This window comes from Orcinus orca, chromosome 2, assembly GCF_937001465.1.
Source record: "Orcinus orca chromosome 2, mOrcOrc1.1, whole genome shotgun sequence".
NCBI classification, from domain to species: Eukaryota; Metazoa; Chordata; class Mammalia; order Artiodactyla; family Delphinidae; genus Orcinus; species Orcinus orca.
In genome coordinates, this window is record NC_064560.1 from 85,099,422 (window position 1) to 85,116,534 (window position 17,113).

Consider the following 17,113-nt stretch of genomic DNA (forward strand, 5'->3'; position numbering starts at 1 on the left):
TTCACTTTTTCTCCCTGGCATGAATATACCACAGTTTGTTTCACTATTCACACATGGAAGGTCATCTAGGCTGTTCCAGTTTGAGGCTTTAGGAGTAAACCTGATATGAACATTCATGTACAGGTTTTCATGTAAACTTAAGTCTTCCTTTCTCTGAGATAAATGACCAGTCGTGCAGTTGCTGGGTCACGTAGGAGTTGCATGTTTAGATTTTTTATAAATTGCCAAATTGTTTTCCAGAATGGCTGCACCATTTAGTAGTCCTGTCTGCAATGTGTGAGTGTATGAGTAAACCAGTTTTTCCACATCCTTGCTCGCACTTGGTGTTACTGTTTTTCATTTTAGCCATTCTGGTGGATATGTAGTGATATCTCATTGTGGTTTTAGTTTGTATTTCCCTAATGGTTAATGATGTTGAATATCTTTTCATGTATTTATTTACCATCCGTATATCTTCTTTGTTGAAACGTCATTTTGTGTCTTTTACCCATTATGGATTGGATTGTTTGGGGTTTTTTTTACCATTGAGTTTTGAGAGTTCTTTTTTTAAAAATGTTTATTTATTTATTTATTTGGCTGTGCCGGGTCTTAGTTGTGGCACACGGGGTCTTTGTTGCAGCATGCGGGATCTTTAGTTGCAGCACGCAGGATATTTAGTTGCGGCATGCAGGATTTTTAGTTGTGGCATGTGGGATCTTTAGTTGCAGCATGAAGGATCTTTAGTTGCAGCATGCGAACTCTTAGTTGTGGCATGCAGGATCTAGTTCCTTGACTAGGGATCGAACCCGGGCCCCCTGCATTGGGAACACGGAGTCTTAGCCACTGGACCACCGGGGAAGTCCTGAGAGTTCTTTATATATTCTAGATACTAGTCATTTGTCCTTGTCAGATAATGCAGTTTGCAAATATTTTCTGCCAGTCTGTAACTTGTCTTTTTTATCCTCCTAACAAGGATCCTCTTGCAGAGCAAAAGTTTTTAATTTTCAAGAAGTCCATCTGATCAGTTTCTCTTTTAATGGATCAAGTCTAAGAACTTTTTGCCTTACCCTAGATCCTGAAGGCTTCTCTTATGCTTTTCCTAAAAGTTTTATAGTTTGACATTTTACATTTAAGTCCATGACCCATTTTGAGTAAATGTATATATAAATTATGAGATTTAGGTCAGTGTTCATTTTCTACTGATGGATATCCATTTATTCCATCACCGTTCGTTTGTTTTAACAACAAAAGCAAGGTATAATTGTATTCTTTCACTGGAGGATATGAAGCCTGATATAGTTATTAAACTAAGTATCTATGTTATTTTATTTTAAAAAATATTTATGTTCTGCTTGAGTTATCAAAGAAGATTGTCTTAATTCTCTTCTGTTGACTTAAAAAATTCTTGAATTTTTTTTTTTTAAATTTTTTGGCTGCATTGGGTCTTTGCTGTGTGAGGGCTTTCTCTAGTTGTGGCGAGTGGGGGCTACTCTTCGTTGCAGTCTGTGAGCTTCTCGTTGTGGTGGCTTCTCTTGTTGCGGAGCATGGGCTCTAGGTGCGTGAGCTCAGTAGTTGTAGCATGCGGGCTTCAGTAGTTGTGGCACGTGGGCTCAGTAGTTGCAGCGTCTGGGCTCTAGGGCTCACAGCCTTCAGTAGTTGTGGCGTGTGGGCTCAGTAGTTGTGGCTCACAGGCTCTAGAGCTCAGGCTCTAGCAGTTGTGGTGCACGGGCTTAGTTGCTCTGCCAGCTGTGGGATCTTCCCCCGTGTCATGTGGGATCTTCCCAGCCCAGGGATTGAAACCGTGTCCGCTTCATTGGCAGGCGGATTCTTAACCACTGTGCTACCAGGGAAGCCCAATCATTGGTTTTAAACCTTTCATCTTTTCTAATATAAGCATTTATATTAGAAATAGATAAATATATAAATTTCCCTTCAAACACTATTTTAAGTGCATCCCATAAATGTTGATATGTTATATTTTCATTTTCATTGAGTTTGAACTGTTTTCTGTTTTTTGGCCACGTGGCATGGCGTACAGGATCTTAGTTCCCCGACAAGGGATTGAACCCACGCCCCCTGCAGTGGAAGCGCAGAGTCTTAACCACTGGACTGCCAGGGAAGTCCCGAATTTGAACTGTTTTCTAACTGCCCTTTTGATTTCTTCTTTGACCCATAGGTTATTTAGAAATGTCTTGCTTAATTTCCAGATATTTGGGGATATTTGAAATAGCTTATTATCAACTTCAAATTTAATTCTGTTATGGACAAAGAGCATACTCTGTCTGATTTCAGTCCTTTGAAATGAATTGATACTAGCTTAAGGCCCAGCATATGTTGGTGAACTTGAAAAGAATGTTATTCTGTAGTTAGGTGTAGTGTTCTCTAATGCCTTCAGTCAGCTTTTTAAAAAAAAATTTTGTCCACAATTTTTCATTGTCATCAGCAAGAGGGTTAGTCTGATATGAGCTACTGTGACATTACCAACATTATTTTTTTATATATTATTTCTTATTTATTCTCTTTGAAAACATTCTGCTGGCAGATATATTAAAATATAATGTTATATGGGCTTCCCTGGTGGCGCAGTGGTTGAGAGTCCGCCTGCCGATGCAGGGGACGCGGGTTCGTGCCCCGGTCTGGGAAGATCCCACATGCCGCAGAGCTACTGAGCCCATGCACCACAACTACTGAGCCTGCGCTCTAGAGCCCATTAGCCAGCCCATTAGCCAGCGGCCCATTGGCCGCTGAGCCTGCGCATCTGGAGCCTGTGCTCCGCAGCGGGAGAGGCCACAATGGTGAGAGGGCCACGTACCGCAAAAAAATAAATAAATAAATAAATATATATATATATATATATATATATAAAAATATATATATATATATAAAATGTTATAAAACAAGTGATAGTTTTTGTGATATGATGTCCAGGTAAATATCCAGTGCATGTGGTTTAAAGCAGTTGTAAGATCTATATATATAATGGTATTGCTTATTCATTAGTATGCTTACTCCTACTAAAAAAAAAAGCTTTATTTTTTATGCTTTATTACCTCAATTAAGGATATGATAGAATATATATTATTAAGAACACCTGGTACAGACCTGGTATAATGTTTGGTGAATTTTATTAAAGATTTATCTTTTTCTCAAGGTACACTACATTGTTCCTTCTCTCCACGGTGGTCTCACATCTGAAACATGGCTGCGGATTGGCTGGGCAGTATTGTGTCCATCAACTGTGGAGATAGCTTGGGTGTCTATCAGGGAAGAGTATCAGCAGTGGACCAGGTCAGCCAGACCATTTCTCTCACCCGGCCTTTCCACAATGGAGTGAAGTGCCTTGTGCCAGAAGTCACTTTCAGGTGAGTATCCTGATTCTTCCAAATCCAGTCTGGTGATCTGTGGAGCTTGACCTAGGTCTCATTGCCAATATTCTCTTGCATAGGGCTACTTTTGAGTAGAGTCTTATCAGGGGTGAGATTTTGCAATCTTAGATCTTATAGTTCTACTGTTTCAGCAGAGACTTTGTGTCATAATTAGCTTTCAGCTAATGATTCAGGGTTTGTGAAACATTTTTCTTATCTCTACCAAACATGCAATATTATATTTAAATGCGTCAAATTCAGAATAATATTTCTGTTTTCTGGTTTCAGATTTCCTTTCTCAGTTTTGTATTATTTGTGCTTTCTTACATCTAAGGTCTTTATTGATCCCCCCACCCCACCATGTAACTATCTCTCTTTGTAGATTTATATTATGATTTATCTCCAGAGGCACACTGTAGCCAGTAGCTGAAGTTCTTAGCTACAGGAATGTATTTTTCTTAGTGTTTGCTAACAGATCTCAACCTTAGATGTCTCCACATCCCTCTTTTCACAAGTTTGACAGAAACCTCCCTTTCTTATGTTTTTTTTTTTTTTAAAAAAAGAGACTGTCTGGCAAGAGCTTCCTTGACTTCCTAAACAGCATCCACATGTAACCTTTTCTGTAGGTGTATCCATTCTTATTGCTTATCTCCTCTGAAGTCTTCATGGAAGAAATATCCTTTGTGTTCAGGGCTAACCTTATCGCACGTATGCTTTATGTGCTATCCTTTTCTATCTCCTTTGAGGCCCTACTCCTTTTCTTTTGTGTCCTCACTTGCAGCCTTTATACTGTCTCTTTTCTCTTTGCTTTCTAACATTCCCAGGCCTCCCCCATAGTAAAAACACTCCCCCCTGCCCCCCCTACACACACACCTTGCATTTGTCACTAGGTATTGCCCTGTCATTTCCCTTCTCTTTGTACTCATAATTCTTTTCAGAGCAAAATACGGTTGACCCTTTTTTTTTTTTTTTTTCTTTTTTTTTTTTTTGCAGTATGCAGGCCTCTCACTGTTGTGGCCTCTCCCGTTGCAGAGCACAGGCTCTGGACGCACAGGCTCAGCGGCCATGGCTCACAGGCCCAGCCGCTCCACGGCATGTGGGATCCTCCCGGACCGGGGCACGAACCCATGTCCCCTGCATCGGCAGGTGGACTCTCAACCACTGTGCCACCAGGGAGGCCCCCGGTTGACCCTTGAAAAATGAGGAGGTTAGGGCGCCAACTGCCTGCGCCATCGACAGTCTGGGTATAACTTTACATTTGACCCTCAGTGTCCATGGTTCTGTCTCTGCAGATTCAACCAACCATGGATCATGTGGTACTATAGAATGTGTTTAGTGGGGAAAAAAAATCCATGTATAAGTGGACCTGCACAGTTCAAACTGTTGTTCAAGGGTCAACTGTAGTCTGCTTTCATTCCCTTTGTGGCCTAGTCCCTCTAGGCCCTCCCTACTCCACCATTGTCTTTTTTCCAACTTTACCATCTTGCTGAAGTAGCTTTTGCCAAGTGCCAAATTCAGTGGAGTGTCTCAAATCTGATCTTATTCAAATGTGCCCTAACTGTTGGAATGGCCTATTCTTTTAGTTTCTTTGTCACCCTTTGGGTTTTCTTGCCATGTATTCCTCCATTCCTTTATACACCTTCCCCCACCCCCCCCAGATTCCTTTTCTTCTCAGTTTTTAAGATGGGGTTAGTCAAAGTTCTATCTTTGGTCCTTTTCTGAGTCTGTATTCTCTTTAGACAGTCTTATGGGTATCTTCTTACACATTAGTGAGATCCCAAATCTTTAATTTAGACCCATTATGTGAGTTCCATATACTTTAATTTAATTGTCTACTGGTCATTTCCAGGTGGATATCCCACAGAATATCCTAAATTTAAGATTTTCAAAGCTGAGCTCATTATGTTATCTGCAGATTTCTTCCTCCCAAGGTGTACCCTTAATTAGTGACTAACGACACCTTTCACCCAAGTTAGACGCTTAGGAGTCATAATAAATTCTTTCTCTTGATCCTCAAGTTCAGTTAGTTACCAAATTCTGTGGATTCCAAATGTTATTTGGTTCTGTCCTCCCCTCTCTCTTTGCACTGTCACTTGCCCTGTTCATCCCCTCTTATTTCTTGCCTCATCTCCTAACTGGTGACTCTGCGTCTAGTTTCTCCACCTTCCTTACAGCCACCAGGAAAATCCAGTGTGATTATGATCTGATCCCTAATTTCCTCCACAGCCTTAGCTCCTAATGGCCCTCCATAAGCATTCTACTCTTTAGTAACACTGTGACATTTGCAGGTCCTCAAATGGCCCACATTTTCTCAATCTCTGAGCCTTGGCCTAAGATGCCCCTCTCCCTACCATACTCTGCTTGGCCAACTCTTATTTTCCTTCCCCCACCAGACTTAGCTTAAGTGCTTCATCCATCTCTGCCAGACTCGCATGTATTTTGCTTTGGGGAGCTCTAGTCCCCTGTACATACCTCTGTCATAGTATTTAACACTTCTGATTACCTACTTGAATTTTCTGCTGACTAGACTGTGAGTTCCTTGTGGGCATGTAATGCTTTTCATAGCTATATACCCCACTCCTAGTACAGGGCTTACCATATAGTAAGTACTCTGTGTATACCTATCGGATGAGCAGGTGAGTGAATGAATGAAAAAAAACTATTAAGCAGTCTAGAAATCTAAGATGTTAATGATAGTTTTGTGATTAACAGTAGGTCTCTATGTTTTTTACTGAAGTATAGTTGATTTACAATGTTGTGCTAATTTCTGCTGTACAGCAGAGTGACTCGGTTATACATATGTATATATTTATATATATGTATATATGTATATATATGTATATATTCTTTTTTATATTCTTCTCCATTATGGTCTATCCCAGGACACTGAATATAGTTCCCTGTGCTTTACAGTAGGACCTTGTCCGTACATTCTAATAGTTTGTATCTCCTAACCCCAAACTCCCACTCCATCCCTCCCCCTCCCCAACTCCCCCTTAACAATAGGTCTCTTTAAAGGCCAGTGCTGTGTCAGTTGAATGTCAGTGGCTGAGCCTTGTCTTTAAGTGCTCTACTACCTTTTCTAGGTTTTGCCTCTGATGACTCGTTGAAATGCAGCCCTGCAAAGGTGTAGCTGGTTGCTGTTGATCCCAGTTACATCTCTGTTATCACTATTATAGTTTTGAGACTTGGACTCTTTTGTATATTTCAGGGCAGGTGACATAACGGAATTAAAAATTCTGGAGATACCAGGTCCTGGAGAAAACCAACATTTTGGAGACCTTCATCAGACAGAATTAGGCCCCTCTGGTGTTGGGTGCCAAGTAGGTATCAATCAGAATGGCACGGGCAAGTTGGTCAAGAAGCCAGCCTCTTCCAGCAGTGCCCCTCAGAACATCCCTAAGAGGACAGATGTGAAGAGCCAAGATGTTGCAGTCTCTCCCCAGCAGCAGTGCTCCAAGAGCTATGTGGACAGGCACATGGAATCCTTGACTCAGTCCAAAAGTTTCCGTCGTCGGCACAACTCTTGTAAGTTGGATCAAGTTAATATTTCTTCTTAACCTGATGTTTCCTGTCCACTTATCCACTTCTGTTCTTTAAATAAGTCATTTATTACCCTAATAAAAAAAGGATGCTGGCAGAGCTTCGCAAAAATATAGCATGTTTCTTTTCTTCTGGATCTAGTTCCTCAAGATATTAAAGGGAAAGGAAATGAGCTGTTAGAGACTCACACCAGCTCTCTGCCCTCTCCCACCACTTCCCTTCCTTCTAAAAAAGTCAGTGATCTGCCTAGAGTTCACATAGACAAAAGTGATGTTGTTTTTAATCTGGTCACTGGTGGTAGTAGTGAAGTCTGGGTTGAACCTGCACTAAAGCTGTTCTGGGGATTCTTGAATAACTTCTCTTTTTGTGATTTGACTCCCATCCTCAGTTAGAGGAGAGGAAGGGATGGGCCTAGGCATCTCTGTGATCTTACAGTTTCTGACAGATTGACAGTTTTAAATTTGCTGTGTTCACTGTCCCTGCCGGCACACCAAGGAGGGCATACACTGGTGTGTGTTAATGCCCAGTTTTGTTTGGTACTGACAAATTGTTGAATGTCATTTGCTCATTATAGAACCGTAGTTAATTCACAAGAATCAGGTATGCTCTTTAACATATTGAATATTTACTAGAGTAAAGTTATAATAGTGAATTATAGAAGATTCACTAGAATCTGTGTGGCCCTTCAGAAGCCAACATTTTTAAGTTTTGAAAATGCCTGATTCTGTGACTAAACTATTGGAATTTTGAGGAAAAAAAAGGTATTTCAAGGCACTTTTCCTTCAGTGCTTCTTAAATAACTATCTGAATTGACAGTGATTGAAGATCTGAGACTGAAATTGAGTTGTTAGTTCTTCTGTATCCTTTGAAAAACTGTAGAATTATTGGATACAAAATGACTTTTTCCATTTAGACTTCAACCTTCTGTACTTTGCTTTATTTTCTCTTTAAGAAAAAAAAAAAACACCTTTTTTCTAAATAAATAGAAAAGGGGCTTCCCTGGTGGCGCAGTGGTTGAGAGTCCGCCTGCCGATGCCGGGGACGTGGGTTCGTGTCCCGGTCCGGGAGGATCCCACATGCCGCGGAGCGGCTGGGCCCGTGAGCCATGGCCGCTGAGCCTGCACGTCCGGAGCCTGTGCTCTGCAATGGGAGAGGCCACAACAGTGAGAGGCCCGCGTACTGCAAAAAAAAAAAAGAAATGTACTGAGCTTCGAAGTTGATGTACCTGCCCTTTAAAAAAAAAAAAAAATTTTTTTCTTTACCAAAAAATTGACTCTTTGTTAAGTTCGAATGTTCAAGCAGTTTATAATCTCTCATGTACTTGTAGATAATCTTCATTAACAATTTGTAAATTACATTTTTCACACATATTTTCCCCTTTATTAACATCTTAACATTACTATGATACATTTGTTACATTTAATGTAACATTTAATACATTTTAATACATTTTAATGAACCAGTGTTGATACATTAACCAAAGTATATTTTATTCAGATTGCCATAGTTTTTACCTCATGTCCTTGTTACAGGCTGTCATCCAGCATACCACATTACATTTAGTAGTCATGTCTTCTTTTGGCTCTGACGGTTTCTCAGACTTTCATTGTTTTTGATAACCTAGACAGTTTTGATGAGCACTGGTCAGCTGTTTTGTAGAATATTCCTCAATTGGTATTTGATGTTTTTCTCATGATTAGACTGGGGTTGTATGCTTTTGGGAGGAAGACCACAGAGAGAAAGTGTCGTTTTCATCACATCATATCAAGAGTACGTACTGCCACCATGGTTTATGACTTTTGATGTTGACCTTGATTGCCTGGCTGAGGTAGTGTGTGTCAGAGTTCTCCTCTGAAGTCAGTATGTACAGCCCACACCTAAGGAGTGGAGACTTATGCAGAGTATCTACATAAGTTACTTGGAATTCTTCTGCACCAGAGATTTGTTTCTTCTCTCTCATTTGTTTTTATCATTTATTTTTATCAGTATGGACTTATAAGTATTTATTTTATATTTTGGCGTATAATTCAATACCACTTTATTTTGGTACTCAGATTGTTTCAGCTTTGGACGCTGAGAGCTCTTCCAGTTGGCTACTGTGTACCTTTGACATGCTCCCATCATTGTGGGTGGGGTTTTTTTTCCCCCATTACTTCCTTACTTTCTGGCACTACAAGGTGCTCCAGGTTTATCTTTTATATTTCCTGCCCCAGCCCTAGAATCAGCCATGTCTCCAAGGAGCCCTGTTTCCTTTTACTGGAGAATGGTATTACAAACCACAGTCTAGCCACTAGATGTGCTCATTGCTACTGGGTGTCGCCCTTCAGCTGACAGAGCAGGAAAATATATATGTGTATACTCAACCAGTGTATGTACACATATCTGTAAATACTTCTTTATGTAACCTTCACTACTATAATATTAAGCTAAATATAAGTTCATACTGATGTGTGCAAGTCTAATCCATTACCACATGGATCATTCTAGCCTCTTCCTTATCTGTAACCTCTCCCTCCAACTGTGAGAAACCCATACCATCTGCCATCCATTGACTTAAATTATTCAATTCCAATATACAGTATCAGAATTACTAACCCTAATCCATACTCCCACCCCCTTCATTGACTTGTTTCATGTATTTGTAACAGATTGTTTCCTTACATTCAGCATTTCATCCTTGGACCCTCCAACCTCCTCAGTGATTTTTTAAAAAATTTGCATGCATTAAGGCTCACTCTTTGTGCTCTAAAGTTCTGTGGGTTTTAACAAGTACATAGTATCTTGTATCTCTCATTACAGTACTCTGCAGAATCCCCTGTGTTTCGCCTATTCAGTCCTTCCCCTTTTCCCTCAGGGACTGCCCACCGCCCCCCTCCCCCAGCAACTACTGATCTTTTTACCCTCCACCTCTGTAGTTCTGCCTTTTCCAGGATATCACATAATTAAAATCACATAGTATGTAGCCTTTTCAGACTAGCTTCTTTCACTTGATATGTATTTAAGATTCATCCATGTCTTTTTGTGGCTTGGTAGCCCATTTCCTTTTATTGCTGAATAATTTTCCATTGTATGGATATATCAGGACATCTTGGTGGCTTCCAGCTTTTGGTGATTATGAATAAAGCTGCTGTAAATATTTGTGTGCAGGTTTTATGTGGACATAAGTTTTTAGGTGAGTTGGGTAAATACCTAGGGGGTGTGATTGCTGGGTGTTGTGGTGAGACTGTCAGTTTGTTTCTTTTTCTTTTCTTCCCCCGTTACTAACGATTATAGCAACTCTCTTGAAAGAGCACAGTTAACTTCAAAACAAGTAATTTATTTGATCTTTAACAAGTCTGATATAGTAAAAAGTGGGGTCACTCTCAAAAGTACACTCTGGTTGGGCTTCCCTGGTGGTGCAGTGGTTAAGAATCCACCTGCCAATGCAGGGGACATGGGTTCAAGCCCTGGTCCGGGAAGATCCCACATACTGTGGAGTAACTAAGCCCATGCGCCACAACTACTGAGGCCTGTGTGCCTAGAGCCCGTGCTCCACAACAAGAGAAGCCACTGCAATGAGAAGCCCGTGCACCGTAACAAAGAGTAGCCCCCGCTCACCGCAACTAGAGAAAGCCCGTGCGCAGCAACGAAGACCCAATGCGGCCAAAAAACTAAAATTAAACTAAAAAGTTTTTTAAAAAAATTTTTAAAAAAAAGTGTACTCTGGTTGATGCTTCTTCTGCTTTCGCTGTTTGATCCATTCCCCTTTCCTATATTATTAAGTGCATGTAAATAAGGTCATGGGCAGTAAACTGTTAGACTCTCTTTTCGAGAGTTTCTTTTGAATCCAGATTTGTGTGGAAGATGTCTGTGGCCTGGGAATTGGATGATGTGATGTGGCTTAGAATTGGTTTGTGATAGAAAACAGAGTTACATTTATTTATCTGATCCGTGAACCCTGTAAGATAAGTAGAGAGGTCTGCCGGAGATTGACTGACTTAGCATTTATGTAGCATTTTAAGGATTCCAAGGAAGTAGATTGGTTTCTTCCCACCACAGTTGTAATGTAGATTATTAATGTTTGTTTCATGGATAAGTGAGAAATGGAGATTAGGTATTTTTCTTATTAGAAATCTGTAAATCAAATTTTCTCTGGTATATGTACATTGATGTTGAGACTAGTAGATTGATAAAGCTATAGGAATATAATCTCTCGTTGATTCTGGCTTTTAATTGTTCTTTCAGAGTTAGTAATAAGTTGTTGACGGATTTGTTGGTTCTAGTTACCTAATCCAACACTGATGAGAGCTTTAGCACAAGCAGATTTTAATCTCTTCTTTTAGATTGTAAAAGAAGGGGGGGTGGGAGGGTGGTTATAAAGAGTAGTTCCTGTGACTTTGGTCGTTGAACTGACCACTTAGAATATTTGTCAAGTGGATGAATGGAGCATCAGTCCCAGGGAGCAGAGGGAAACCTCCTGAGGCCTGTTATATGGTCTGTTTAGTGTAACAGTGATCCCACCATCTGAGGCCTTAAAGTTATTTTTTGCTAAGTTTTCATGATCCTTCTGCGGTTCTAATGTGACTTCTTAACCTCCTTGGATGTGCTTCATTTATCCACCAGACTTGAAAAACCTGGTGCTGCTGCTGGAGCCCAAGAAGTTGACTGATTACCAGGGCCTGGAATTTGGGAGTTGAAAAGAAGGTACCAGATACTCTCAGGAACCTGCTCACAAAACCCATTGAGTCCGACACTAAAACATTTGTAATTTGACCTTCATGTGCCCTTTAGCGTGCTGTAAGTGCAGGACAAAGTTCCCCTTTACAATATGTGTGTGACAAAAACCAATAAATAAGTGGCACTGAGTGTTACACAACAATGGGTTTGTTATAAGTTGTCCTGGCCAAAGGGCCTCTGTGCCAAAGGCTGGCAGCAAAATGGCACAGGAAGGCAGCCAGCCTCTAGTCTTAACACACACTTGGCCCTTGTAATTGAAAGGTAAAGAAATCTGGGAAGCATTGTTTATCTTTTCCAGAGGAAGTGCTTTTCTCTCCTAGTGGCCAAAGGCCAGTTTAATACAGAGCCAGGCCCTTTGGGCTGAATAAGCCAAGTATTGAGACAGCTTATTCACCCAGGACTTCCCAATATTTGTTTTAAAGTATGAGGAAAGGGAAGAATAAGAGACAACTGAGAATTTTAGCCTGCCTTTCATTTACTTTATATTCTCTTACCTTTTTCTTGCTGACCTATGGTGTCAGTATTTCCTCTTGGAAATTTTTTTCACTATCTGCTTTCCTGACAGTATTTGGAACATAGCTGATCCTTAGTGTATCTTTGTCAAATGAATGAATGGAAGATCTTTAGTCAGAGGGAGCATGAGAAAATACTTGATACTTTCTAAAGTCAGAACTGTGGGTTTGTAAGTTATGTTTGTAGAGTCTGTGGCCAAGCCAAAAATGATTTCCCGTTTTGCTTCTTTTACTGTCTTCTCTACCATTGATAAACTGCTTGTCTTCATCTGTCATTTTGATAGGTCCAGGATAGTTCATTGTCAGTTCATAATGGACATGACTGAACTGCTTTCCTGTGAAGCCCTTGCCTCATACTCCCTCTTGTATCATTGTTGACTTCATCTTCCTGTCCTTTTCAGTCACGCAACACACTTGGCATAGTTTTTGATGGTTCCCTTTCTTTCTCACAGTCTCAAGTTGTCTTTTTTTTTATAATCCCTTTAGAGGCTTTTGTTGTTTGGGGGTTTTTTGTTTTGTTTTGTTTTTTGGTATGGCTGTTTTGATTTCATAATTCAGCAGAGATTCTTGTTTACTTATGGTGGACCAGGCATAGTATTGGCTGACAGGTCTGAATGACAAGTGACACACTTAACACCTTGAATAGAACAGAGATTCAAAGAATTCTGGTTACATTCAGTTAATTAAAAAAAATTTTTTTTTATTTTAATGGCAGTCATAGTTGGAGAGAATACCTGTGAGAGGCATGATGTAGAGCAGACTGAGCAAACTTTTTCTGTAAGGGATCAGATATTAAATAGTTTAGGCCTTGCAGGCCATAAGGTCTCTGTTTCAGACATTTAACTTTGTCTTTGTAGCACATAAGGAGCCTTAGACAATATGTAAACAAATGAATGTAACTGTGTTCCAGTAAAACTTTATTTACAGAAGCAGGCAGTGTTTGGGCTGGATTTGGCCCCAGGGCTATGATGTAGAGTATACACTTAGGGTGAAGTTAATCAGTGGTAGTCCATATGGATTCATGTTTGGAATAACCTTGATTACTTTTTAATTTGGGAGGCTGTCTTCTTAGATCTGATTAGATTACATTTTTAAAACAGTCTGGTTAAAGAAGCCTATAAGAGAAATAGAGGAAGTGTTATGTCTGCCATTCTCTTGTTCACTTATAATTGCATTATTAGTATTATCTTTAATACATAGCTGCTTTTTTTTTTTTTTTTTTGGTTGCACTGCACAGCATGTGGGATCTTAGTTTTCCAACCAGGGATTGAACCCGCACCCCCTGCATTAGAAGCATGGAGTCTTAACCACTGGACCGCCAGGAAGTCCCAATACATAGCTTTTTTATAGGAATTCTTTAAAGCCACTTACTCATTTTTGTATGCTTTAGTAGTTAAAAACGTATATAGTCGCTCAGTGTGAATGTACTTAATGTCATCGAATGGTACACTTAAAAATGGTTTAAATGGTAAATTTATGTTATGTATATTTTACCACAATTTAAAAATTCTGATGTAAATCCACTTGCATGGGCACACTTCTTGTTACGGAACCTCATTCATTCCTCAGTTCAAATACTGGCAGTGATTGGGTGGCATGAAACCTCATAAGGGTGCCAATTTCCATCTGTACATTAAGTTCATAAGGCTTAATTTCTTCCTGTTTTTAGTTAAAAGAAAGTAAATAAAATATTCAGTATCTTCTCCCTGCATCCCAGTGGATCATCCTTTGCACTCCTGGGTATGCACACAACCACTGGAGAGAGACCCCTGGGCCAGAGACCTATTTCCTAATAATCTTGATTTAATATTTTTTATTTTTTAAAATAAATTTATTTATTTGGCTGCGTTGGGTCTTCATTGCTGTGCGTTGGCTTTCTCTAGTTGGGGCAAGCGGGGGCTACCCTTCATTGCGATGCACAGGCTTCTCATTGCGGTGGCTTCTCTTGTTGTGGAGCATGGGCTCTAGGTGCATGGGCTTCATGAGTTGCGGTACATGGGCTCTAGAGCGCAGGCTCAGTAGTTGTGGCGTACGGGCTTAGTTGCTTCGCGGTATGTGAGATCTTCCCAGACTAGGGCTTGAACCCGTGTCCCCTGCTTTGGCAGGTGGATCCTTAACCACTGCGCCACCAGGGAAGTCCCTATTCATTTAATATTGAGGCAGTACATTGATAATCCTGCAAACTGGACTTTTTTCTCTAGTTCTTCTCTCGCCTACATACATTGCTAATGGTGTTATCCTGACCTTGTATTTTCATTCTTGCTCTCGCATTGCTAATCCAGCTCTGTTTCTCATCCATATTTCTGTAGCACTTTATATAAACTTCTATTATAATTCTCATTATATTGTATTTTAGTTATTTGCTTATATATCTCTCCTCCTTCCTTTGTGGGTAGCATGTCTTGGTTATGTACTGTATTCCTGGTACCTGGCTATGGCACAGCATGCTCTCACTAAATGTTTTTATCAAATTACTGGAACTAGAACTTAACCCAGACTTTGACAAGCTTCTCAGTGGTTTGCAATCTCAGCTGTTTATGGTGACTCAGCCAGCTCTTCCTCCCCTTCATAATTTTGGTCAGCCTTAGGTTTTTTTCAGAGGCCTAAATCTCATCCTAACTGCCAGTGTAGCCCTTTTCCATACCAATATTTGGCATTAGGAAGACTTAGACATGAGTTATATTTTGCACAGTATACATCTTTCAGAATAATTGTTGTAATTGATCTTGCTGATGTTGATTGATAACATTAAACAAATATTTATTGACTGACTGCTATGTACTAGAAACCCTGCTGGGGGTACCACAGTGATCGTTTTACATACAAGGAAATTGAGAAGTTGGGTGATAGGTATAAGATTATACAGCATGCAGATAGATCCTAGGTCTCGTGACTCACGGTCCATTGGATAGAAGGGAGTTGCTGTGAGTAAAGTTAGAGCAGTATAGTTGGGATGATATGTGTGAGGGGGTTTGCTCATGATCATTCTAACCTCTTCTTGAGTATTTTCAATAATTGAGGAGCTTGTTCTCACAAAAGGAAGTACATTATGTTTATCCAGACTATGTTGGCAGTTCCATTTACCATACCAGTCACCTGGTCCATCCTTTCAGGATGATCAGATGGGGATCAAACTATTAACTCAGTTCAGGATTCTCTGGGAAGGGATGGTTTGGAGAATTCTGTGGGGTCTTCTGCCTTGGCTGCTAGAGGAGTAGTTGACTGATATGTGGTGGCCAAATAGAGTTTCAGAGACAGCGAGTGACTGACTGCTGTGGTGTTAATATGCATCTTGGTGTGCCCTCTACAGGATCAGGTCAGTATGGTCCTTGTCATCATTTGATGGTTCAGAAATTGCTTACCCAAAAGCGGTAAAATTTTGAGAAAAGAGATCACCTTAACCAAAAGATCTAAAAACAGGCCTGTAAATCAAAATATATCAACTTATAGTGGTAGATGTATATCTGGCTCAAGGTCTGGAATCTGTCTAAACCCAGGGATTCCCTCCTACTGGGGTCTAGCCTGAGACTGAGTTAAAAAATCAGAAGATTGCTTGCTTGGTAAGCATGGAATTCAGAGCCACTTGAGTAAGATCTTCCTATGAGCTTCAGGTTATGAGGATTTGGCCTTCTTTTGCTCTGGGGGTATTTCTCTGTTAATTAACTGCTGGACATTCAGAATCAAACCACCCAGACCTGTGGGAGGAGACTGCTATATTCTTGCCCTTCCACTTTTTTGATATATTCAGTTGTCAAAAAAGCCTCGGTCATTACCAATTCCCTTATGAAGAGTAGAGCTTAAGATTTCCAGGAGTACTGCTTATTTCATATTCACTGTTAGTTGGGTAATATACGAAATCTATTATTCCATGAGATTTGTGGTAATTTTTTCTACTTAATGGGTTTAGGAATAGCTTTGCCTTATACCATTTTCACATTGATTCCTGTACCACTGTCCACAAAGGACTAATGTATTTTCCACTTATACTGAACACTTTCTGTGGGCACACTGACTTTAGTCCCTGTTTTTTTCTCCAGGGTCGTCTAGTAGCAGGCACCCAAATCAGGCAACTCCAAAGAAAAGTGGCTTAAAGAACGGCCAGATGAAGAATAAAGATGACGAGTGCTTTGGGGATGATATTGAGGAGATCCCAGATACAGATTTTGATTTTGAAGGGAACCTGGCCCTTTTTGACAAAGCAGCTGTGTTTGAGGAGATTGATACTTATGAGAGGAGAAGTGGTACCCGTTCCCGGGGCATCCCAAGTGAGAGGCCTACTCGGTACCGCCATGATGAGAACATCCTGGAGTCAGAGCCCATCGTCTATCGTCGGATCACAGTGCCCCACAACATGGGCAAGGAGTTCTGCACAGGTAAGTTAACCCCACGTCCCACTGGCTGCTCTTCCTTTTTTTTTTTTTTTTTAATACTTGAAACAGAATGACCCAGATTCTGAGTCAGAGTCTTGTAGTAGGAATTAACTCAAGGGGCATGGTGGTTGGCCCATTATATTGTCTTTTAGAGACTGTGGCCATCCTACCTACCACTAGGTTAGGGTGGGGGCTGATTTCTCATGTCCATTTATATCCTATATCTGGCAGGATCTGGTCTGCTGTTAAGTATGTTATGGTTAACAACTAAAGGCATAGAGGCTGACTATCTAGATTGACATAGTCAGCTCTATTTTCACTTTGGCTTCACTGTTACTGCCTGTAGATTTTACCAGAAGTTCAACTCTGTTTCACTGGTTGTTTGCTGGGCTAAGAAATAGAGCTGAGTAGTTGAAACCATTGGCTAAAATTAGGGTTTCAATAAATTACATTTGTTTACTACACTGTCCTCATCTCCTGCTAGCCCTGGTCATTGAGGGTTGGCTAGTCATAATGCTTATGTGACAGTGTAGTGCCTTGGTAATTAGGTAGGTCACTGTGTATGATAGCCTAATCTGTTAACTCAGTGATTTTTAATTTTGTGGTTTTGTTTTTTCTTTTAGCATTT

At 40.3% G+C, this 17,113-nt stretch overlaps 1 protein-coding gene across 3 annotated transcripts in view; it reads left to right on the top strand.

The window, feature by feature from the left end:
• EDC3 (enhancer of mRNA decapping 3) overlaps window positions 1-17,113 on the top strand; it is a 51,536-nt gene that overhangs the window by 12,622 nt on the left and 21,801 nt on the right. For all 3 annotated transcript variants that reach the window (XM_004276308.3, XM_033440073.2, XM_033440071.2), the window contains 3 exons: window positions 3,131-3,341; window positions 6,556-6,872; window positions 16,153-16,488. In XM_004276308.3, the coding sequence (XP_004276356.1) occupies window positions 3,178-3,341; window positions 6,556-6,872; window positions 16,153-16,488 (817 nt within the window). In that variant the 5' untranslated portion in view covers window positions 3,131-3,177. The remainder of the gene's footprint in view (window positions 1-3,130; window positions 3,342-6,555; window positions 6,873-16,152; window positions 16,489-17,113) is intronic.